The 23,453-nt window shown below is 41.7% G+C and overlaps 1 protein-coding gene across 19 annotated transcripts in view; it reads right to left on the bottom strand.

Moving 5' to 3' along the window:
* svila (supervillin a) overlaps window positions 1–23,453 on the bottom strand; it is a 74,469-nt gene that overhangs the window by 15,596 nt on the left and 35,420 nt on the right. For 13 of the 19 annotated variants that reach the window (XM_047568180.1, XM_047568178.1, XM_047568179.1 and 10 more), the window contains 14 exons: window positions 22,953–23,044; window positions 21,368–21,431; window positions 21,105–21,247; window positions 20,292–21,021; window positions 13,541–14,422; window positions 12,946–13,098; window positions 12,253–12,287; window positions 10,593–10,657; window positions 10,019–10,155; window positions 8,876–8,971; window positions 8,089–8,410; window positions 5,144–5,630; window positions 3,769–3,925; window positions 1,899–2,031 (listed from right to left, as the gene is read on the bottom strand). In XM_047568180.1, the coding sequence (XP_047424136.1) occupies window positions 1,899–2,031; window positions 3,769–3,925; window positions 5,144–5,630; window positions 8,089–8,410; window positions 8,876–8,971; window positions 10,019–10,155; window positions 10,593–10,657; window positions 12,253–12,287; window positions 12,946–13,098; window positions 13,541–14,422; window positions 20,292–21,021; window positions 21,105–21,247; window positions 21,368–21,375 (3,348 nt within the window). In that variant the 5' untranslated portion in view covers window positions 21,376–21,431; window positions 22,953–23,044. The remainder of the gene's footprint in view (window positions 1–1,898; window positions 2,032–3,768; window positions 3,926–5,143; window positions 5,631–8,088; window positions 8,411–8,875; window positions 8,972–10,018; window positions 10,156–10,592; window positions 10,658–12,252; window positions 12,288–12,945; window positions 13,099–13,540; window positions 14,423–20,291; window positions 21,022–21,104; window positions 21,248–21,367; window positions 21,432–22,952; window positions 23,045–23,453) is intronic. The other 6 variants (XM_047568172.1, XM_047568185.1, XM_047568166.1 and 3 more) reach the window with 5 other exon arrangements.

Below are 23,453 nucleotides of genomic sequence, written 5' to 3'. Positions count from 1 at the left end.
GCTCAGCTTTTTCTGCATCTGCCTCATCTTGTTTGATCTACAACAGGAAACTGATGCTGAATCCTGTCCAGTGTCTCTAATGAATGGGAGGATGAAAACAAGATGGACATCAGCCGTCCTTCCTTTAACCTCTACTTACAGCAGCCAACAATTCAACTTGATTACGTCTTTAAAGATTTTCCTGATTTGATTTAAAAAATAAAAGACAACATCTATCAAAGTGAAGATCTTCATGAGGTTAAACGAACCAATGGGGGAATGTTTAAAGGGCAAAGCTACTAGTGTGGAGCTGAGCGAACCTCAATGAGCGGATGGAAACAAAAACAGCTGTAGAGAATATGTCTAAACAGAGAGGTGCATGTTGTTCCGTGCCCACCCTAAACCCTCCCTTCAAAAACACAGAAACATAGTCAGCATGCAGAGGATGAAATGAGGTTTATTATTATCTTTGAAAAAGGTGAAGGACATGCAAACAGAAGAGTGAAAGGTTACATGGAACATGCAATTGGTGGAAAGAAAGTTTGAAACCAGGCACAACAAAATACAGAGGACACAACAAATAGTCAATAGCATCAGTTACGTTTGACAAAGAGTCCTTTGTATCTCAATATGTGTCTAATCTTCCAAATTCATCTTAATGAACTCTGATCTTGTTTGGACCTTAATTAAACACCTGCAATAACTTTACAACTTTTTCTAATGTTGTGTAAGTAACACTGCTACACATGGAAGTCTAACGCTGGAAAAATAAAAGAAGAAAATAATGAATGTTAATTTTCATGTTCAAATATTATCAAATACGCTGCTTTTAATTAAAATTAAATTCAGAAAACAAATGTGGAAGTCTAAGGCTGCAAAAATTAAAATTTAATTTCCCATTTTTTCATTATGAATTTTTTATATTGAATTTTCATTTTTAAAAATGACCAGATCTTATAAATTCTGGTGCTACTGACAAATATGGAAGTCTAAGGCTGTAAAAACCTTTTTTTTGTAAACCAATTTTTGAATTTTCATATTTGAAAATCAACGAATACCACAACTTAAATTTAAATTCAATTCCAGAAGAATAATGAAAATTAGATCAAATGAAATGGACCATGAGTAGACCAGGACCAGCTATAAATCTGCCATTTCACATTAAAATGTTGATTATAATTAACGATGATAATGTCTCTTCAAACTTTAAATCTGTCAATCACAGACTTCCATATAACTGTACTGGTAACAGCACTGATTGTGTAACATTGTGTTACTAGATCCAGATACTACAAAATCTAATACACAGTCAGGACTGGAATAAATGAAGATTAGCTCTTGAATCAGTCCAAGAACAAAAACATGCAACAGCTGTTTGCAACAGAGGAAAGAACAGAGGAAGAAGAAACAAAAAGATCAGAAGACACAGACATGGACAAGACGCAGCCTCTCTGTTTAGAGATATCCAAAAACCATCACCAAGTGCTTTCTGCACAACAGATTAGTAACAAAATAAAGAAAATGTTTTGCTTAATGAATAAACTGAATTGTGAGGCTGATACAGGAAAGCTGTCGTCGCCTCACTGTGGGCCACATCAAATGACTACACAACTTACCACTGGCTCGGTGGTAAGGTGTTTTCTGGTCACTTGGTCATAGTGTAGTGACGTGACAGTTAAACTCAGGTCTCTGGATGCGTTCATGTGCTTGAATTTGTTTTGAGGGCATCACAACAGGAATTCAGTCGCTCAATTTGAAGTAGGAAGTCATTTAGATGTGACACTATTATTTTTTTAACGTGACTTGAAGGCAGCACACAGTTGTAACTGCGTGAAAATGACGTGAGATATAGGAGACGGTCTGGAGCTCGTCTGTTGAAGTGTTTAGTCAGCAGTGAGTGTTCACGTCGAGTCGGTTACCTTCTTCTTGAAGCTATGCTCCACCTCCCAGAGCTGAGCGTGCTGCTCGCCCACAGCGATCTTCACCACATCCTGCTTCCTATTGATCCTGTTCCTCCAGTCCTCCTCGCCACTCTTTTTTAACAAGGCAACTCTGCAAGAGATGGGGTGGAGGATCAGAAGCACAGTTGGATCTGACTTACCACTTAACACAAACCTGAAAACGGACAGATATTTCAAGCATATTTTCAGTTGTTAAAAAAACGATTTGAGAGATGCTGGTCTTCAATAACCTATTATTAAAGGAATAATTAGATATTTTGAGAAATATGGTTTCTACCAGATGTTAGATGACAAGTTTAATACCTCTCTATTAGGTGTCTCTATTAAGTACTTCCTGGAGTGGAGGCAATTACAGGCAAGTAGCAATTAGTTTAGCTTAAAAACAAAAACAAAAAAAGAGCTCGGCAGGCTCAGTGAAACTGATTAAAGCATTATATATTTCATAAGTGCACAAACCAAAATATAAATGCCGGTGCTACTTCCCTCCATAGGCAATGATTTTCAGATTTCTTGATTCCAATACGACGTTAGCAGGGAAGTAGAGACAACAGACTCTTGAGAAAAAGCCCATCAATTAGTCAAAATAGTCACTTATCGTCTTTGGGGGCTTGGAGAATATTTGAAAGGCTTAAGTTTTCACTTTTGTTGTGAAAACCTGCTTTTATATCCAGTAGAACACACCAGATAAATAAGAGCTAGAGTTCCGTTCTCTGAGTTGGGAGCAGACAAAGAGCCGTTAAGGGAGAGGTCAGGGTGCTGGCAGTGCCCCCTGCCCCTCTCACAACTGCCCCTTTTGTGACAGATTGAGTAGACGTCCTGTTCCGCCCCGGGGGCTCTCCGAAAAAAAACAGGATGAAAAGTAAAACTGAATACGTGACGCCAGCTGTATCTGGGATACAAACCCTGGCTCCAGTGGAAGGCATTGAATGTGGGAGCGGAGCAAAGTAGCCTGATGTGACATGTAGATATAAAAAGCAATGAACCAACTGGCACAGGCAACCTTTAGTTTGTGTGCAGCTGAATTATGTCATCAATCAATTTAGGGGGTTATATTTGCTCCGTGTTTACCAGTGTGACCAGCAGTCAATTAACACAATGTGACATAACAGGACTTATGTAAGGATTCGTTTGGGAATCAGCGACTGAGCTGGAAAGTATTTAGACACAAGCTATTGCACTCTTAGTTTAAGTCATGGATTTGCAAACTGTAGATTTTTTTTATCCCCAAGTCTACTGAGTGCGACAGAAGACTCTGCTTTTCCAATTTTATATAGTTTTTTTTTTTGCAGAATTAAAATGTCTTTATTCAAAATTCCACCTATAAAAGACATCTACTTTAAATTTAGTTGCATGTGAATACTTAATATCTCTAGTTCATATATAATATTTTGCCTCTTAATATTCAACCTTTCCATCCCAGGACACAGGAGCAAAACAGGAGCAGGGTTAAATAACAAATTATCTAGTCCTCACAATCTAATTTTCAGTTTCCATCTAAACCACATTCCAACCCTTTTATTGGAAAGGTTTGCTTATAAAACCAAAAAGAGTTTATTTCAAGCTCTGCTAAAGTAAATGGCATTCCATGTAAATGAAAGGATTAACGGTGTGGACGTGCATACAGTTGGATATGTAGTAAAGATTATTTTAGAAAGGGCAAGACTCCAGCTAAAACGTTTAATAAAGTTCGTTTATACACAGGTACTTCTGGGGTCTTTCAAATATTTCTTTTCCATGTTGATGCATCTTGGTAGAAAATTATTTTTGATGCACGACTTGTACACACACAAAAAAAATAAAAATAAAAAAACAACAACAGCTTTCTCACCTCTCTCTGATGGACATGTGTCGGGCCATCATGTCGCTTGTTTCGTCTCCTTGCTCGAGCTGGACCAGTCCGTCTGTGTCGTCCACAGGAAGCTGACACCCACTCCTGGGCGAACCAGATCCTCGTCTGGATGTTACCACGGTGGACTCCTGGAAATCTGTGATGCAAGCAGACGAGCGAGTGAAATCGATAACTTGACAGCAGTTATGTAAATGTTAACAGTTACAGTCACTAAACCTTCAGGCTCAACAGTCCAAATCAGTAGGGTGGGAGTGGACATCATTCATGCTTACCAGAAAGCCTTCAGTCGCTGGTGAGAAGCAGCACAGACACTTTTCACAGCTTTTAACGTCTCTGCCATAGCTGCAGCTAAATAACCCACGCAGTAGAAACACTGGAGCCCTAACACCCTGCCCCCCAAACGACCACGACAGACCGAAATTTGTTTGTCTGGCTGTTTTGTATAGTCTCTTGACGGGCTGTACGCTGATGCAGAGACAAAGTGTGTGGCTCAGAGCCGACGCTGCTCACACACGAAGGAAGTCTAAAAAAACCACAATATCTGAGCGTGACGAGTTTTTCAGACGGCACACACAGGAAATGTGACGGGATGAGAGGTGGTTGACTGGTAACTGAAACAGACGCTGGTATTCACACAGTCTCACGGTTTGCTCTTTAAATATTTAAAGGCCATTTCATTTCCCAGCGTCACTCTCTCTACTTTTAAAATGTTTAGTGAAATTCACAATGAAATAAATCATCAGTACGCTCATATTCTAATAAGCATATGGGAGGTTTAACAGATGTCATAGTTTAGCATTTTAGCATGCTAAAATGGGCTAATTAGCAATGGTAAAGGGTTAAAAGTCAACATCTTAAACTACAAATACTCTCCTAGTGTGTTTTGACTACAATACATGAATAATGACTTTTAAAGCCTACATGCTAACACGAGACTATTATGACAGATAAATGCACATTAATATTTGTTAATAATAATAATCATCATCATCTACAGTTAAATCCACAGTCACTGTCCAAACAGTTCTCGACCAGTGTAATGTGAATGTTAATGCTACCATACTAACATGTTCAACATAACATGATCTAGTTACCACAGTTTCTGTTGAATAACATCTATTAACAGCTCATTAACAAACATCTGATCTGTCATCTCCATGTAGCCCAATATTCTACTGGATACTGCCACAAAACGCTGCCACTAAAAACATCTGAGCATGAGGGGTTTTCTTTTGTGTTATTATCTGATGTTGTTCTTAACAAAGTCTGATGTTACAGGCCTATAATGCACAAATAAACATAAATAATGGCAAAAGACACAAGAAATTAGAAGTTTTTCTTCTTTTGTTCTTACCTCCACTGATGGTTCGGGTCCTCTGGCTGTCTGAGTGGTATCTTTCCTCCCTCAGATACCCTTTGTGCTCCGTCCCCTCCTGGAGCATGTGGCTCTCCGAGCTCCGCACAGCTCCCTCTTCTCTCCCTCTAGAAAGCTGCCACTGCTGCAGCTCCTCCCTCTCTTCCTCCTCTTCCTCTCTCCTCTCCCTTTCAGTCGGAGGCTGGTGAGGAGCAGCCTGCCTGACTGGGCCCTCGGGTGAGGGCAGCTTCCTCTTCGCCGACCCCAGACCGGCTTCATCTTCACCTTGCGGCGGGATCTGGTACGAGCGGTGGTCCGAGGACTCCTGGGTCAGACACCGGTCGGAGCTGGGGACGACGCAGGCTGCCGCTCTGGTGATGTGGATGTCTCCGGCGTGGTCGGTGGAGACGGTGCCTCCTGCTCTGAGTGCAGAGGGTGATGAGGAAGAGGGCAGGTGTCCATAGCGGGAGCCTGCACCATTGTGAATCTGTGCGACCAGGATGTTAGAAAAAAAGAGACAAACAAAAGAAGTGGGTCAGTTTGCTGCCGAGGCAGAGGAACGGGTCAGGCAAAGTGCACACGCAAACACTTGAGAGAATCATGACGACTAATCGCAGCCTGACTGACTCATCACACTTCCTGACCATCGAAACCAAAAGAGCAGCCTATCTCGTCAGCCAGTTGCAGCCCACATCCAAAAGCCATGCCAGCAGTACCCCTACACACAGAAAATCTAGCCCAAACTGAAAGACATACTCCAAAATTCTAACCATTATTAAACATTAATAAATCAGAACTAACCTGACGTTTCTGCAGAGCAATGAATGAAAAGCAACAGTAAACATCCATGATCTTGCAAAACCTTCTAAATTCCTTTTCCTTTCTGCCCCTATTTTCTTTCTCTTCCCTGAAACTGCTGCCAGTTTCAAACGAGCTAATGACAAATTCTGCTTTCAGTGTGCGTGATGAACAGCGGTTAAAGTGTTTTCCCTCTCCTCTCTTGCCCCACAGAGGAGTCTTTCAAGCCTCCCGACCCCTCATCCACACATCACAGCCTCTTTATGGAAAACAGTGCCGAGATGATGAGTCAGGACTTTATCAGAAGCCGGGCCCATGCACATGTACACTCATAATGAAATCACACCAACGTGGAGGCGAGCCACAAAAACAAAACAAAACAAAAAAAATATGTAAAAAATAAAACATATGAGAAGCCACACAGTTGTTCACAGAAATGTTTGGTCATTTCTGAGACGAGCGCTCCAGCTGCGTCAGCCTTGCACGGGATGGTGGTTTTGTTTCAAGAGGAGCCTTACGTGTAGGAGCTCTACTGGGCTGTCACACAGATCCTGTTCATCCCCCATGTCTATGTCTGAGAGCTCCTGGGGCAGAAACAATTCTCGATAAAGAATTCAAAGACGAACACCATCTACACCGACACCGTGAAAATAAGCAAGGGAGGATGTTTTTTTTTTCCTTTTGCATAGTCTTGTAGAAAACCAAGTGAACAAACAAAAAATGAAATAAGGTTGGCTAAAGCCGTCTGTGTCAGGCTGCAGCTACGTTTGAAGAATCTATTTTGATTGCTTGATGAATGTAAATGTCAGATAAGCCTGTGTGTTTAATGTTAACACTGTTAAAAGAACAATGCTAACATTTTAGCATGCTAAAACATGCTAATTAGCACTGCTCAAGTGTTTCCATTAAAGAAACTTTATATCTTATAACCTTTTATTTAAAAACAGTCCTTTAATTTCTTTCTCTCTACTGCTCCAACTGCACAAAGGAAATTGCTGCTGGTTTCAAATTAATTGATGACAAATGGCTGTTTTTTATCTGCGTCAGGCTTTGGGCACATTTAAAGGATCCATTTTGATGAATACGTATATATCTTGCTTCCAGTATGGTCTCTTTAAAGTGTAAAAAAAGGGTTTTACTAAAAGAGAAACACAATAACTGTTTAGCTTGTGATACCTGATATTTACTTATAATATTATAGTTTCTTCTATTTAATTCTTCCTTGCAGTATCAAGGAATACTCTATGAGCTGTGGCTGATGGGCAGCTCATTCAGCCAGCGGAGCAGAACTGAACGCTTCAGACGCTCCTTTGTGCCCACTGCCATCAGACTGTACAACAGCACACAGCTCTGACCTCACTGAGCCCATATGTAGCTTACTTACACTGTCACTTTATCCACAACGGCTGTCACTTTGTGTACTGTACTTTTGTACAGTACTTTTTGTTGGTGTCCTATTTAATTTCTTTAATCCTTTACTTTCTTTCTGGTCACTCTTGTGCTGCTGTAACATTTGAATTTCCCCAATGGGGATCAATGAAGTACTGTACTGTACCATCTTATCTTATCTTATCACATAGTTATACATAAATAATATTACATAATAAATATTTATGTTTAATGTTAACATCAGTATACCAACATTCTCATAACATGGTAATCTGAGAGGCCTCTGTGAGTTTATTTCACAATTAAGATTCTTTTACGTTTACATCCAGCAGTGACTGAGCATTTTGCTGCACAATGGAGCAGGTTAGTTGTCACCGTGAAATCTACTTCGTTCATCAGCACAGACCATCACATCAATTATTCAGTGGACTACATGACTGCTTTCACATTTCCAGTTAACAACTGTTACAATGTTTTGAAATATCAGTTATTTAATTAAATTCTTTCCTTGGTATGAATGATTGTAAGTTAGATAAATTAAATGTCTCTAATCATACACCAGTATTTTCTTAATGCAGGACATTTTCAGATGTATATTGAGTTAGAATGACATTTCTAATTCCTAAATACCTTACAGACTAATAAAACAAGAGCACAGTATAATTAAAAAAAAAACAATCATCTCCAAAATAAAGTTTAACTGTAATCTCCTGGTTAAAAAAAAAATAAATAAATGCTGCTGCTTCTCCCTCCCTCACCTGTTCCATGTCTCCCAGAGTGATGGGCTGTGTCTGGTAGCGAGCGTTGGCCCTGCGCTGGCGCGTGTCCCCTCTGGTTCGGGTGACCCTGGTCGGGGGCTGAGCCAGACGGTTGAACAGCGCCATCTTTTCTGCCAAGCTGAGCGTGCAGAGATCAGGCTCGTCCTGACCCTGACTCGGCTTCTCAACCTTTCCCTCCATTGGGGGCGCCTGCTTGGAGCTCTGACCCTCCTGGGTATCCTGCATCTGCCGGGCCTGTTCCCGAGCTCGTTCTCGAGCCTCTTCCTGGGCAGCCATGCTCCGCTGTGATGATGCCTGCAGGCTGAGTGGCGGATCACGCCCAAGAGAAAATGGAAGGAGAGAGGGAGACTTCTGGTAAGCACTAAAAAGGAGCTCATGCAGGCTAGTAATTGACATGCTACTGTATACAGCAGACAGCACAGTGATCTGTGAGCATCTGACCACATCCAATCAGTCTTGAAAGCAAAAAGGCTTCTTAGACATGCAGGGTGAGTAGTGCACCACAAACAAACCCCTTCTTCTTGTGTGTTATTTAATAAATCAATAATGTAGTTTCCTGTAATCACACAGGAGGGCTCCAAAAAACACTATGCATCAAACCTTTACACAACCAAAACAACTCCATCCTATAGGTTAGATTCCGATTATGAAGAACCGCTGAGAAGAAATGATGAACCAGCAGCACCAGGAAGGATCAAAGACATTAGTCAGACACCGCAGGTCAAACGTGAGCGTTCATATCCGTGCACCCGTGTGTGCCGTCTACCTGTGTGGCAGGGCGGCACTGCCAGCTAGGGTGGGGCTAGGGAGGCGTGCTACAGCGGTGTGAACAGCCACCGTTTGTGGCACGTGAGAGGGGACGCTACAGTGGTCAAGGACAGGAGGAACACACATACATACATACAGGTAGGCAGAGAAAATACAAAAAAACAAAAACAAAAAAAACAAACGAGGTGACTTGGAGGTGAGGAAGGGTCCAGACAGAAAACACATCAGAGTTTATAAATAATGGCTAGAGGTGCAAATTAAAATTTCATTTCAGAATTTGTGGGGAAAGTTCACACAGAAATGAAATTTTGAATCCAGAACAGGTAAAGGTAGTGAATTAGCTTTCATTTCACCACGGATCATAAAGTCTGTGAAGGTTCTCAGTTATCCAGGTCATGGTGTACCCCAAAATATATATACTGTGCGTCCTCTACAAGTCCAGTTGCCCTTGTTAGGAACAGATTGTTGTCTTTCCTATTCTTAGTGTTGAGGCATGAGGATAGTTTATAGAGATATTTGACCCCACAATAACCTGTCTGTGTAGTACTGAACATTTTAATTAGAGAAATATATAAAATGTTGTCTTTCCTACCTATAAGAACTACACTTTTAAAGGGAAACGTTTGAAAAGAATGCACATTTCCATATATAGTTAGTTGAGCAAAAAGACTGGTAAAGGGGAAATAGCCTGCATGATCTTGTTTTAAGTAGATCTTCTAATTATTTACCAACACCTCCAAGCCAAGCATTGACTAAAATGTCAAAATAATGGAACATATGTCAGAACAACATGATAAAATTGAGTAGTATGACAATACCATAACATTTCTGAAGATAAGATTCACTGTATTATTTGAATGCATTTATTTTCACTGGTGTGCCTAATGAACTGGCAAGTGAGTGTAAATTATGTCAAAAATACAAGTAGCACGTTGTGGATTTATGAGGAGTTACATGTGCTCAACTTCTCATGCCCCCTTCGCATGTTTATGCTAAATTAATTATCTCTTGACTCTAGCTCTCTTTTTCATTTGCAGATTGATTTTTTTTTTAATAACCTAACAAGACATTAAATAATACTATTGTGTCAGTCTCATCCATAAACTGTAGCTTCTAACCGAATAATCCGAGTAAGGCTTACGTGGCTGCGATGACGACTTCTTCAGTGGTGACCGGCTGAGTTCTCGATCGGTCTTGTGTTCGTCTTAGTCTCCTGTCCACAGCTGCATTCCTGGACCGTAATTTAGGAATTCCTCCATCAATACTCTTCTCCAGTTCCTGGACGGAGAGTAAACATGCAGGACTATTATAAATCAACAGAGTGATGCACCTTACTTTAATCTCCCGCCGGTCAGTCTGTGAGAAGATGAATGTTAGAATTCATTTATGTACAGAAGCATCAATATAAATTAGGAGAACAAAGATTAAAGACAGATCACCGAGAGGATTAAGATCATATCTGTCATGAAAGATGTTTCAAAATCAAAAGTATTTATTGACATGAGCTCAGGCTACTAGGACTACAGAGCATGTTTACAGCCAGTTTTACAGATGTGAAATGAAAGCATTTTCTCTAAACGTTTCATTTCTAAATCCTCAAACTATCAAGAGGACAGAAAACAAGTGTCAGATGTACTACATGTTTGTGTCCATAACTGGAAGCATATTCCTCTGAGCTTAGTGCTTAGAATCAACAGGCTGAATCTGAAACTCACTCTGAAGAGAGAGCGCTTGGCTGCCACGCTCAGCTTGGCCCGTTCATCTAGTTTCTCTTCGTCTGCTGCAGGGATGGAGCCAAAAAGGGAAGAGGCATTAATATATTAGATACTTTCTCTTTTATAATCAATAATTTGTTTGCAGGACGCATATACACCCATCAGCCACAACATTAAAGCCACTGGCAAGAGAAGTAAATAACATTGACCATTTTGAGATAATTCAATGTTCTGCTGGGAAACTTTCAGATCTGGTATTCATGTGGATGTTACTTAGACATGTAGCACCCACCTAGACCAGACCCCCCCCACCCCATAGCAATGACACTCCTTGATGGATCACTAGATCCCAAACTGACCAAGTATCTGTGAGATGATCCACAGCGGCCCCTCCCCTCAACCCATTAGGACCCAAAGACCCCCACTAGCATCATCCTGTTTCCAGACTCCACAGGACACCCTCAAAAGGCCCATGTCCATTCTCTGATGAGTCTCAACTGCTTTGGAGGCACAAGGGAGACCTACACAATATTAGGTCATAATGTTATGCTTGATCGTGTGTAGAAATATCCCCTAATCATGATATCATTATATTTGACTTCATTATTACTCTCTATCATCACCATCTGGCTGGATAGCTGAGAGCAAAGGTGAAACACTAAACCTGTGAGTGGCGTCATTTGAGGAGACATGAAAAGCCAGACAGGTGTGAGAGGATTGACTACGCACGTACATACACACACACACACACACACACACACACACATACATACACTCTCTGTAAGACATATGTCATGACATCACCAAACAACTATTCCCTTTGACTGACGCCGCTGTGCTGAACTCTGCTCCATATAACTCTCGTCAGTACAGAGCAGTGTCCCAGCTGAGTGCGTATTTATTGAAAACAGATGAGCTCTCTGTGAGGCTGCTGTGCTGTTATGCTACTGTGAGCACCATTAATGACTCTAAACTCCACTCCATAGAGAAAAAAAGGTGCTTTCCTGTTAAACGAAATGTGAAGATGTGTCATTGTCTATTGTCTGAGTGTTGATACGAAGCCACTGAAAAGTCACATTTTAGTCATTTGTGACTGGCTGCAGCTGTGAAGCTGCAGATATTTATGCCAATTTAATAGTTAGTGTTTCAGATACTATTGTCTACTAAAAACAAGACAAAGCTTAAAAAGGGAAACTGGCGACGTTTTGCCACCTATCCAAGTACAGCAGATGTGGACGGAGACATAACCTGTCATCACTCTGCAACAAGGTCTTAACATCTGTCCCCCAAAGAGCTTCACCCCTGTTCACACCTTGAGAGAGGAGCATGTGGCTGATAATTGATTGTTAAAATACTATTCACTGAGGAGAGAATACAGGATCAAAACAAATTCATCCAATTACACGTAAGTATCAGGTCCCTACAGACTCGTCTACTCATGAGACTTTCAAGTGCTCCAGATGTTTCTAATCAAACCCCAACTTCCCACTAGTCTTTCAGAGCCTAAGAAGCTACTTGGAAATATCTTCATGAAACACAAGTCTCCTTTTAGAGTTAATCTGTTTTCCTCATTTCAGCTTTGATTTTGGGAATCAAATGCAACAAATACCAAATGTCTACATTTGTCAACATATAATCTTACGACCTACGGACGACTTACCTTCAGTTGAAGCAAACTCTGAACTCACACAGGACCTTCAAAATAACAAAGAAAAAGACAATGAGTAAAAAGTACCAATATCCATGAACCAATGCATATGAGAAAGCAGTGAACGGTGAGGGAGATGACGGCTAGTTAGACGCCGGCCGAGGTGAGGAGGAAAGCAGTTTGTCTCTGGTATGCTGCAAATGTGACGGCGTGTGTTAGGAAAAGAAAGAGGGGAAACACAGTCAAGCGGACTAATCTGGAGAATTAGACGGCATTACAGAAGTCTGTTCAGCTCCATGGTCTCAGTGCGTGATCTACCCACAAAGGCCAATTCATGCTTCCTCAGTACGGTCACATGTGAGGACCACAGCCAAGGCCCGGCCAGTGGGACCTTCGGCCTTTAAGCTTCCCTGTTTGCTAATGTTGTTAAGGGGGAAAATGTAAATCAAGGAGAGTTTATTGTATGAGAGTGCATTTCATTTCCACTGGCCTGTGGTGCTATGATCCATCTCATGATATTAATCTGATTAACTGCATTCTATTGAATTACTGATTGGAAACTAAACAGACTGATTAACAACCAACTTGTGATTAGAATCAACATTCCGGTACGTTAACATATAAAATGTAGCATGATTTCTTCAACATGCATGATCATGTTGACATTCTCCTCTCAGCCATGCGGTCTCGAACCCAGAGCAGTACCTATCAGTCTCCTGGCGCTCAGCAGAAGTGATGGGCTGCGTCCTAAACCTCTCTGAGGTCTTTCTACTCTCCCCGGGACAGATATATTGTCGGGGTCTGCGGCCCCTCTCCCTTTCCCCTCTCCACGGGGCCTCGAAGCCCCCTTCAGCCTCACTGCAGGGGACGTCCGAGGAGAGGGACCAACAGATAGAAGACAGAAAATACAGTGTGGTGAGGGAGAGACAGAGAGGGACAGGTAGAAAAATAATGGACTGGTTTAAAAGCCGAGGCGTTGAGCATTCAATCACACCCCTGGTTTTTAAATTCAAGCACAGCCATGCAGATTTATTAACAGTTACACTGCACACATTAATTGGCCCAAAGTCACAGCGACAGTAAAGTAGGAAAAACCCAATTATCCGAATGGCGGAAGCTTGGTGTTAGGCGATTAATGCATGAAGATTAGAAACTGTACAACAAAAATCACTGTTAGCTCCACAGCAGACCTAGCTCCTTGTTAGTTGTTCAGCTGGTGTTAGGTTAGAAGCGTCACTGTGAGCTCCGCAGGCGGCAGCCAGTGAGCAGTGGTAAGCAGAGGGTTGTACTTGCTACCTACAGGTTATTCCTGCGGCTGGTTGGAGGAGTGGTGGAGGTGGCGGTGGTGGCACTCTCCATGTAGGAATGTCTGAGCTGGGCCACAGACACGCCACGAGCGTCCTTGTGACTCTCTCCGTTACTGAAACCCTCACCCTCTCTGACACTGTGGGGGTCCTGCGTCTGGTGCTGGAGGGTCCTTTGATTGAGTAGTCGTGCATCACCAGCACCCGACACCTGGCGGCTCACGGCTGCACTGGAGGTGGAGCTCCCTCTGGGACTTTTGTGAATATATGTGGTGTTTTCATGCTCTCTTGTTCTGGCTTCTGCACCTTGCAGATGGGAGGTGTATTCCGCTTCGTCCCACCTGGTTCTGCCTCCTCTGAAACCTCCTCTCGCTAGCTCTTCAGCCTCTACCTCCCTCTCCTGGCTGAAGCTCTGCATCCTGGACATTCCCACCTCGTCATCCCCTCTACCTCTTCGTGGGTCCTCTGTGCTCCTCTCTCTGCGGCGGATTTCTGAGGGCAGGACGGCTTTTCTGCTCCTCAGGAGCCCCTCAGTCTTCACATCCTCAGACTCCTCTGTCTCTTCCGCCTGGACCTGTTGTTGCTGCTGTTGCACGGCTCTGGGTGTAGGACCAGACGTCATAGACAGATAACTGGGGTAACCGCCAGCCTCGTGTCCTCCCTGGGAACCAGACCTGGTGGCCTGAGCTTGGGGATGATGGTGCAGGTGGGAGTAGGAAGAGTGGGGAGCCGGTGGGTCTGTGTGGTGGTAGTAGCGGGTAGAGGTCTGAGCCTGGGGCTGAATCTGTCTGCGGTAGACTGGAGCTTCTGTAACATTTCCCAACTCAGGGCTTCTCTGGCGGCCCTCCTCCTTGGCAAGTCTCTCCCTAACTCTGATTCTTCAGAGAGACAAAGGACTGGTTAACATTTATGATACATGATCAGACAGAGAATATATGTCTAAAATAAGATCATAAAGAGGACACAGACAAACACAACACACTCGGCTCCTCTGGTCTAGAGGAATCAATGGAGGACATTCCTCTTCCTCTTATTTGATATTAATATCCTTTTTGACAGGTAAATATCAACATTTACAAACTTTTTGGCATCTGTGCATTTTTTTTAAGCTATTTCAAGTTTGCTTTTAAAACCAAAAAAATCAATCTTTCTTCTTTAATGATCTGATTTTTATATAAAAAAGATGACAACTGTTTTTTCATTTAGATATCTTTCTGTTTTCATGCATTAAAGGACAAAAGGTAAATTTACTTGCTTAGCATTTTAGTTTATCTGCTTTTTAAACTGACAATCAAAAAACTCCTGTTTTTATTTTAGTGTCTAAATCCAAACTTGACATACCCTTCAAAAAACAACAAAAAAAAAACAAAAAAACACACTGACCGTTAATTAAGCAGGACCTCTACATGTTATACTTCATATAAAGCATAGCATAGATTGATAGTTACTTAGAAATGTTATAAATATCTCACATGAGCTGTGGGAGTGTTTCTTGGACTAGAAATTATGCATTTATGCAAAGTCTCCTTTGTTTTTTTTGTTCATGAACCCCTGCTATAGTTGCATCTATTGTAGTTATTGCAGGATTTAGCTGTTCATACAGACATCCGTAACGGAAAAAAAGTAAACCTCATGATTGCAAGGACTATTTCTTTTCTATCATCTGTAAGTATAATTACACAACAGCGATACCAATATAAGATAGTACAAACCTTGCAATTCTTTCCTCTTAAAGATTTGCACAGACACAGACAACCTTGAAATTGTAACCGTCCATATTTGAGTCTTGATGGATACAGACAAGGTTTCATGACGTGATGTTTCATCCAACATTTACAGTTTGTTTTTTGTTTTTTTAATCTGGGGATTAAGCTGAACACAGCAACAGGTACACATGAGAGATGAAGTTATGGCTTGAAGCGAAGGGGCCCGGAGCTGGTGACGGTGAGGATCAGAATGATGACGACTCTCAAAGCTCAAAGAGCAGAGCTTCTTAAACACTCTTGTCCTCCAATCAGACAATCAGGACCCAAAACTGAGAGCAGAATTCCATTATGATATGAAATTATACAAAAAAAACAATAAACCAGAAGGTGTTTTGGGCCTAGTCGTTTAAGAAGCACTGCTCATAAGGGTTGGTGGGTATTTTTGTTAAGTTGAGCTGAAATGGGAACACGGTAAGCTGAGGTGACACACAACCAGCCTGGGTGTACCTGGACGGCCAGTTGATGAGGGAGTGGGTCTCGCCCTCAGCGTCTGCCTGGAGGAACCAATCAGTGCTAAGTTTCGTCCTCGCACTGCACCAGTGGGAAACATGTGAGTGAGTGAGTGAGTGACCGGGGCGGAGGGGTGATAGATCCAGAGTTGAGCTCTTTCCTTCGACCACACACACAGTCACACACTACTATGACATGACACACACCAGTGATTTTACATTGAGCTTGACCACGGTGAGGATGGACTTGGCCACTGACAGGATCCTGAGAATTCGAGTCCCCAGTGAGACATTCCACTGGGGTTATTGAAGAGGAGTCACACATAATAAAATACGAATAATAAAAACACCTTTGTTATGTGGGGGAAGAAAATCCATGTCACCAATGCATCATTGAACCTGGAGAGAAATCTTTCAAGTCAGGCCTTTCTAAGTGAGCTCTTATCTACTGAAGCAGATATTCAGAAGAAAGGCCAATCTCACTCCACCAAAGCCAGATGAGTCATGCTGGACTCTCTGTTGCTGAATAAAGAAAAACAGCCTGCTCCATCTCATTAGGCACAGGCCTGAGTTCAACAAAATCTAAGACAGTGTTCAGTCATGAAAACAGAAAGGGAAAGCAAAAAGAACTTTAATTTAAGACCCAATTAGAAAACACAGCTTGGAATCATGCCTAAAGGATCACACAAGTCCTGAGCAGGACAGACGTTAAGACTTAAATTTAAGCTAATACATAAGTGTAAAGCATCCCACTTGTTTCCTGTACTAACCTATTATTCTGTGCATTCAAGTTTGCACAAGACTTGGAAACCACTGGAAAACAATCACAATATCTGCATCATGGTGCTGCTGACGTTGCATTTTCAATTAGCCTCAGGACTTTTTGTATTGGCCTGGCTATGTGCTCCAGTCCTATCAGGTTTTGGATGTCATATTTAAAACGTGAATTTACGCACACTGAGTAGAGTTCTCACGGGGCCCTTTTGAATGAGATCCAACTCGTAAAGCTCTGCAAAGTGAGCTGTCATTTACAAGCTATTTGTTTCCCCTCGGTTATTTTAAAAAACACATCAGATGATTATGTCACATAAAGGACAAATACTGTCACAGAATTATTTAATGTAATCAATGTAATCAAGACAATATCTTGGAAAAGAGTTTTGTTTAAAAAAAAAATGGATTCAGGCAAAATTACGGACATTCAAAATACATGACCTCTTTGTTGAAAATGTGAATCCTTGCCATTAGACTGGATAAGGGGTATCTGATTTCAGAAAGTTGGTAGTAGACTATTAAAACTCCCAAGCTGACACAAGTCTGTGGTAAGAAATTGGACGGAAGGATACACAACATTTGAAGGTGCATCTCGGTCAGTAAACTAACTACAAAGTTAAATAAGTCTGATATAAGTACTTAACTATATTCTGTTTTATAGTTTGCATGTTCTGCTTGTATCTGTGTGAGTTCTCTCCAGACGCCAGCTTCCTCCCACCACCTGAAGACATGCTTGTTAGCTTAACTGGTGACTAAACTTGCCGTAGATGTGACTGGTTGTCTGTCTCCCTGTGTTAACCCTTTAACATACTGGAGACCTATCCAGGTTTTTTTATTTATTTATATATATTTATATATTTTATTTTATTTATTTATTTATTTATTTTAAATATGTTGCACCAAATAAATACACAAATGGCTTTTTCCAAGGGATCTGTAACAATACTACATATACAGACACCACCAGGAGCAGTGTAAACATTATTTCTAAAGGATTTAGATTTAAGATTCAGCTCTGCTCAGTACAAAAGACTCCTATAAAAGTCATGACTGAACTTTGGTTTCAGAAGCTGCTTTGTTCTTAACATTTCACTACAAGTCCTAATAATGTAGCTTATCCACGTTAGACCAACAGACATCCCGTGAAGAGGCAAGAGGGGAGGATCTTCTATTTGCTTCTTTTCTCCTTAGGCCTCACTGGTCTTGATCAGAGCCAGCTGTGGGTCAGCGATGTGACCGAGTAGTCACACTGAGCAGCCTCAGTAAAGCAACACCCATTCTGCACCACGGACGTACAAACCCTGGCCAAGTTTTGAAACGTGAGATGGATGAACAGAGAGAGGGGGCGAAGCGGACAGGAACAGAGATGGATAGGGAAGGGATGAAGGAAAAGTGAAGGAATTCTCATCTTTATGCTCTGTATTTAATGTCATTTGCTCCACCAGAGGTTAATACTTGTCCTCTGCAGCAGCATCTGATTTATCTGCTGAGATAACACCACTAATACTTGAAAAGTCAAGTACCTTAGATGACCTGATTCCTGCAGTCATTCACAGAAATTCATACTAATGAATCCAAGTAGATACACAGTCATGCAATTTTGGCACTTCTTAAAATGGTTTTGTCCATGTTCGTTCTTCCTCATGTGAATTAAGTGAGTGCGAGCGAGTGAACTTCAGCAGGCAGAGAGGAAGATCAATTAAGATAATGGCCCCAAAAAACAAAAATCTGGCTACCAGAAAAGACTTGAGAGGGATGCCAGGAGTAGGAGCAGCAGAGCAGAGACCCAGGACATCAGAGCTTAGCCGTCATCAGATGACAGGGGGGTTACACTCTGGATAAGTCGCCAGTTCACTGTAGAGCAATGATTCCTAGTGTAGCTAACTGAACGTTACTAATTTGGAGTAGCAGACTGCATGTTTCTCATATTATCTCTGTCGACAGTCGCCCCAGTAAAGCAGCACCCACTCAGTTACGTGGCTGCATTGAATTGTATTATGATGCATTCAAGTTCTACTGAGCATCAGGCGAGGGTCACTGTTACTTTGTCATGATGTGTTCATATGTAGCCTTGTTTGTTCCACCAATTTTGTGATTGGTGGAACATTTGAATAGCCTAAATACAAAAAACAAAAAGTTAAATAAAGTAAAAACACAATTTAGAATTCCGGGCAGTTTACACTGACTTTGGGATGGTTTTAATATTTGTATTTAAACTGTAAGTGTCCCCGTTTCTTCATTTCATCTTGATAACATTTCAATCACTGAGCTGTAAATGTCCCCGGATTTCCACATCAGCGTGTAGCGCTAACACGGGGCCATGGAAACCTATTTTACTACTAGTGTGGGATTATTCTACAATATTTACTCACCATCACAGTAAAATATATTGTGAACACCTGATTTTGCATGAAATAAATAAAAAAAAAACGTGATATACCATGATACCATCAGAATTTTGAAAAAACATTGTGATATACATTTTTCGTTACACCACCCAGACCTAATAAATACTAACATATACAGTGGCACTTAAAAGTAGACTATTCTATAGTTGAAAAGCTACCAGTATACAAAGAGGACCGGTAACAAAACTCACATCACACGCACTCTCTAGGTTTGGATGAACCAAACAGAGGAACCTAGAGCCAAAATGGAACGTACCCTGAGGTTCCCATAGCTGGAATATGGTCCTCACTCATTGTGTGTTCACACCAAAGGAAATGACATTAAATGTGACTCACACTATCACCAAATGTGGTGAGGGATCAGATCACACAAATGTGTCCTGGGTGTTCACACCTGTCTTTAAAACTGGTTATTTGTGACTGGATTCCCCAGGACAGATGACAATGCAAGGCCTGAACGGGCCCTGAGCTATTAAAAAGAATCTAGAATCTACAGAATCTAGATTCTGAAAGACTTCTCAAAAGACCTCAAGACCTCAAACTAAAAATGCAAAGGATATTTCAGATTTCTGAGCTTTCAGGAGGCCCCATTTGTAATTTAGTCTTTAACAAAGTCCAGGCAGAAAACTGTTATTGCTATTCATAACATACAATCTGGGTCATAATTATTTGGATCAAACCAGATTCATTAGGATAGTGTTCTAACAAATCAACAAAAAAATGTTTTGAAAGAAAAAAAAAAAATTGACAACGCACTTCAAACTTTGAAAGGTGAATTACTCAAGATATTTTCCAAGAGGACCAATTCTCTCTTTCATTCTGGGTCGTCGTCCAAACAAGCTCAAACTAAATTGCAACAACGTAGCCAATAAGAGCTCCTCTGGGAATTTAAAAAGTACTCCAAATTGCTATTCTCAACACATCCACTTACAATCTTTGGAATAAAAACATAGCACGCACACCGATCTTGCATTAAATAGCCCAGCTGCAGGGCTCGGTTGGAGTTGGTCTGTCCCAGAACAAGCTCAGGTTGGGTGACCTGGTATGAAACAACACTCCTGCCAATGGGACGACCTTGGACATGACTGAATGAGAAGAGGGAGCGAGTCGCTCTGATGGATAATGCTGTCACAGCAAGTCCATTAGAAAGAATGATACAGCAGTATTCTGGCTTGAACTCTATGTGTATGGTTTTGAAGGGAAGCTGGGAACACTAGAACAGAACTGGCTTGCTAATGAGACAAACCACAGGAGATGGGTCTGCTTAATATGTAATTCATGCTTTCAGTTTTGCAGAATGAGACAGAAACTACTTGATTCAGAACTCAAGAGAAGATCAAGACAACTCACCCCTGTCTGCTGAGGATGTTGTGTGCCTGCTGCTCAATGAATAGATCCCCGGGAGACACCCCGTGTTTAGGTGAGGACAGGGAGGGTTGCCTACTCAGCTTGGGTGAGCTGGGCGGCATCCCTGTGACTGAATAGTCCTTCACAGGCACCCTGGCAGAGGTGGACAAAGAGGTCACGTCCATGTATGAGGAAGAGGATGGAGGCTCAGGAGGAGCAGCCCTGCGCTGATTTTCCAGGTTCATCAGCCTCTCCCTCTCAGAGAATGAGTCAGCCCTGGGTCGACCCACATCATAGCCTGGATCGGGGTAGCCATGCGGTGGTGCCGAGCGTCCCGCCCTTGGACTGGTAGCTGAGGAGCTGGTGTAAGCACTCAGAGTGATGTCCCTCCCTTCTTCCCCAAACGAATCCCATTTGTTATGCCTCTCTGATCCATCAGACTCTTTCCGAGTATTGGTGTAACGGGGGGGATGGTCCGAGTCTGGCTCATGATCCAAAGATATGCCATAGCGCTCAGCCAGCTGCCGGCGCCGCTCTGCCTTGTAACGGGCGATGCGTTCAGCCTTGGACTCCAGCTCTGGGACAGCAGTGGTGGAACCTGAATTGTGTATCGGCTCGGTGTGAACGGTGGACTGAGTTTCAGGTCTGCATCGTGCTCTCGACTGTCGCTCTGGAGCCTTCAACTGCCTTTCATGGCTTTCATATCCCTCCGATCCATACCGCTGGACTGTAACTTAAGAGAACAATGCACAGTTAAATTTGTGTGGACCATAACAAGGAACAAATGTACATTCTGGCTTCCTGTACTAGTCTCACCAGCGCAGGGTTCACAGGGGTCAGAGGCCCTGGTGTATCGTGGTGTGTCCTCCTCCAGAAGGCGGTTAGCGACCAGGCTTGGCAGCAGACTGGGATGAACCTCAGCCTCTATGCCCTCCAACCGTCGAGCAATACGTTCTTTTCTAGATACAGAGAGGAAGGAGGAAAGAGTGATCAATCTAGATGATGTCATCACTTTCCTCAATACTGTCATTATAAAAACAATCCCAGCCTTTGGGAACTGTCATCACATGATTATTTACCTGTTCATATCCCAATCACTTGAGCTTGTGGTGATGCCTTCAAATCGTTTCCTCAATTCAGAGACTTAAAAAATAAACAGAATAAAGCATTAGAAACATGTCCACAACCTGACATCAGTGAGAATGAAATGCATTCAGTTCAGGGAGTGGGGCCAAGCAAGGGGCACGCACTGCACAGTTCTCGCTACCTCAGCTAATATACTGGTTGTTATTTCACATTTCATTCATTCATTGCATGATGACTGGAGTTGAGTACCCAGATAGTGTGAGATTTAGGACTTTATACCCTGAGCAGAAGTTGGAGATAAAAGATTTGGGACCAAATCGACCGGAGGATTTAATCATTTCTCAAGAGGGACAAGACTAGCTCATTCAACCAGGAGTAGTTTAACAGGATAACTTGGCTAACCGGGAGCTCTCAAAAAGGTACTTGGTGAGTCTAATTTATTTTTAATCTAAATGGAATTGATAATGTAGTTTGCATATTGTTTGAATTACAGTGGAATTTGTGTAATACGTAACTGGGAACTGGGAAAAGACACAACCTCACAGAGCTTTGTATCTGTCTGTGGAGCTAAAATGGCTCTTTGGCTGTGGTATATTGTGTGTGGTGACTTTGTATATTAATTGCTAGGTATTGCTAGGTGTGCCATTCACAGCATGAGCTGTGCATTGTGTTTTTTATTGTTGTCACGTTATAGTTTTGATCGATCAAGTATTTTATATAGTGAAATCTTGAATACTGCCGCTTGGTGGCCTCTCAGCAAGAAGGCCTGGTTTTGAGTCTGACTTGAGCCTTTCTGGGTGGCGTTTGCATGTTTTGTGGGTCTACTCCGGCTTCTGTGTTTTTTTTTTTTTTTTGGGGGGGGGGGGTTGTGAGGGTATTGATTATGATATTTCTGGACTGCATTATAAGATTTCCCTGCATGGCCCCACCAGAATTTCCAGACCAAAAGTTGTAACAACTGTTTTGGCAAAAAAATATGTTTGCTTTTTTACAAAAGAACAAATTAACCATAAAAGAAAAATCAACTATCAGGCACAGAAATTGAAATCAGATATTGGTTATGCCTTTTACACTCAGCACACAAGGTCTGCAATGATGGGATGTTGGACAGTTAGTGAAGCTGCACAACATGTAACACTTAAATCCCATTATATTACCAATTATACTTTGGATTTGATCTTAAAGAAATCTATTTGATCCACACACCATTCTTTTTTATTGCCCACTGGTTGTAACACATCACACAAATAGAGTTGCTTTAAACAGCTCTTTAAATAATTACAATTACCATCGAGTGGAACCTGACAGAACCACAAACCTCCACAGTACCATACATCTTTATTGGATATTCATTTTGGTTCGAGTGGAGTGTGAGGTTCATACAGTACAAGGATTTGTGGCTTGTAGAAAAACTGGTTTTAGACAGATCTTGACATGAATCCACCTGGCAACAAGGCTGCAGTTTCACAACAACAGCAACGTTTAAAAACCATGGGAATGTTGACATTGTGAGGATAATTTTCTACAAGCAGAAATAAAAAAAATAAAAAAACTCAAAAAAACAAAACCCTTACTCACCTTTGGGGAGACTGGCCAAGAGACTAACATCTATATCCTTGGTGCTTTTGGCTGGATCGTCTTTTTCGTCAAAGGAGAATTCTTTCTGGAAGCTGAAGGGTGCAAGAAAAAATGCCAGTTGTTATTGAAGCAGGGCTGAGCTGTGGGAAACTGGATTTGTTTATGGGCTGAAAGTGTAAGCATTTGTAAGAATTAATCTCAATTTGATCAGAAAGTCATCCAAATCAATAAAAAGAAGAAGGATTGGTTTGAATAGTGGTCAAGAATCGAGTCAATCACTCTGTCGATTATGGATAAAGCTACAAAACGAAGCAATCAATCATCTAAACAAAGCATTTGGATTTTCAGCTTGTACATTTCAATCCCCAAACATTTATCTCAAAGTAATGAGACATTTTAAAGGCGCCACACCCTCTGCCTCACACAGTCACGAATCAAATTTCTCTCCCTCTCTCAGAAACACATTGAAGTCATTTATGGATTTGATTCAAATCCACAAAG

The sequence above is a fragment of the Mugil cephalus genome, chromosome 18 (genome assembly GCF_022458985.1).
Source record: "Mugil cephalus isolate CIBA_MC_2020 chromosome 18, CIBA_Mcephalus_1.1, whole genome shotgun sequence".
Lineage (NCBI taxonomy): Eukaryota > Metazoa > Chordata > Actinopteri > Mugiliformes > Mugilidae > Mugil > Mugil cephalus.
Note: the sequence above shows the minus strand (reverse complement) of the source record. Positions and strands in the feature narration are given on the sequence as shown.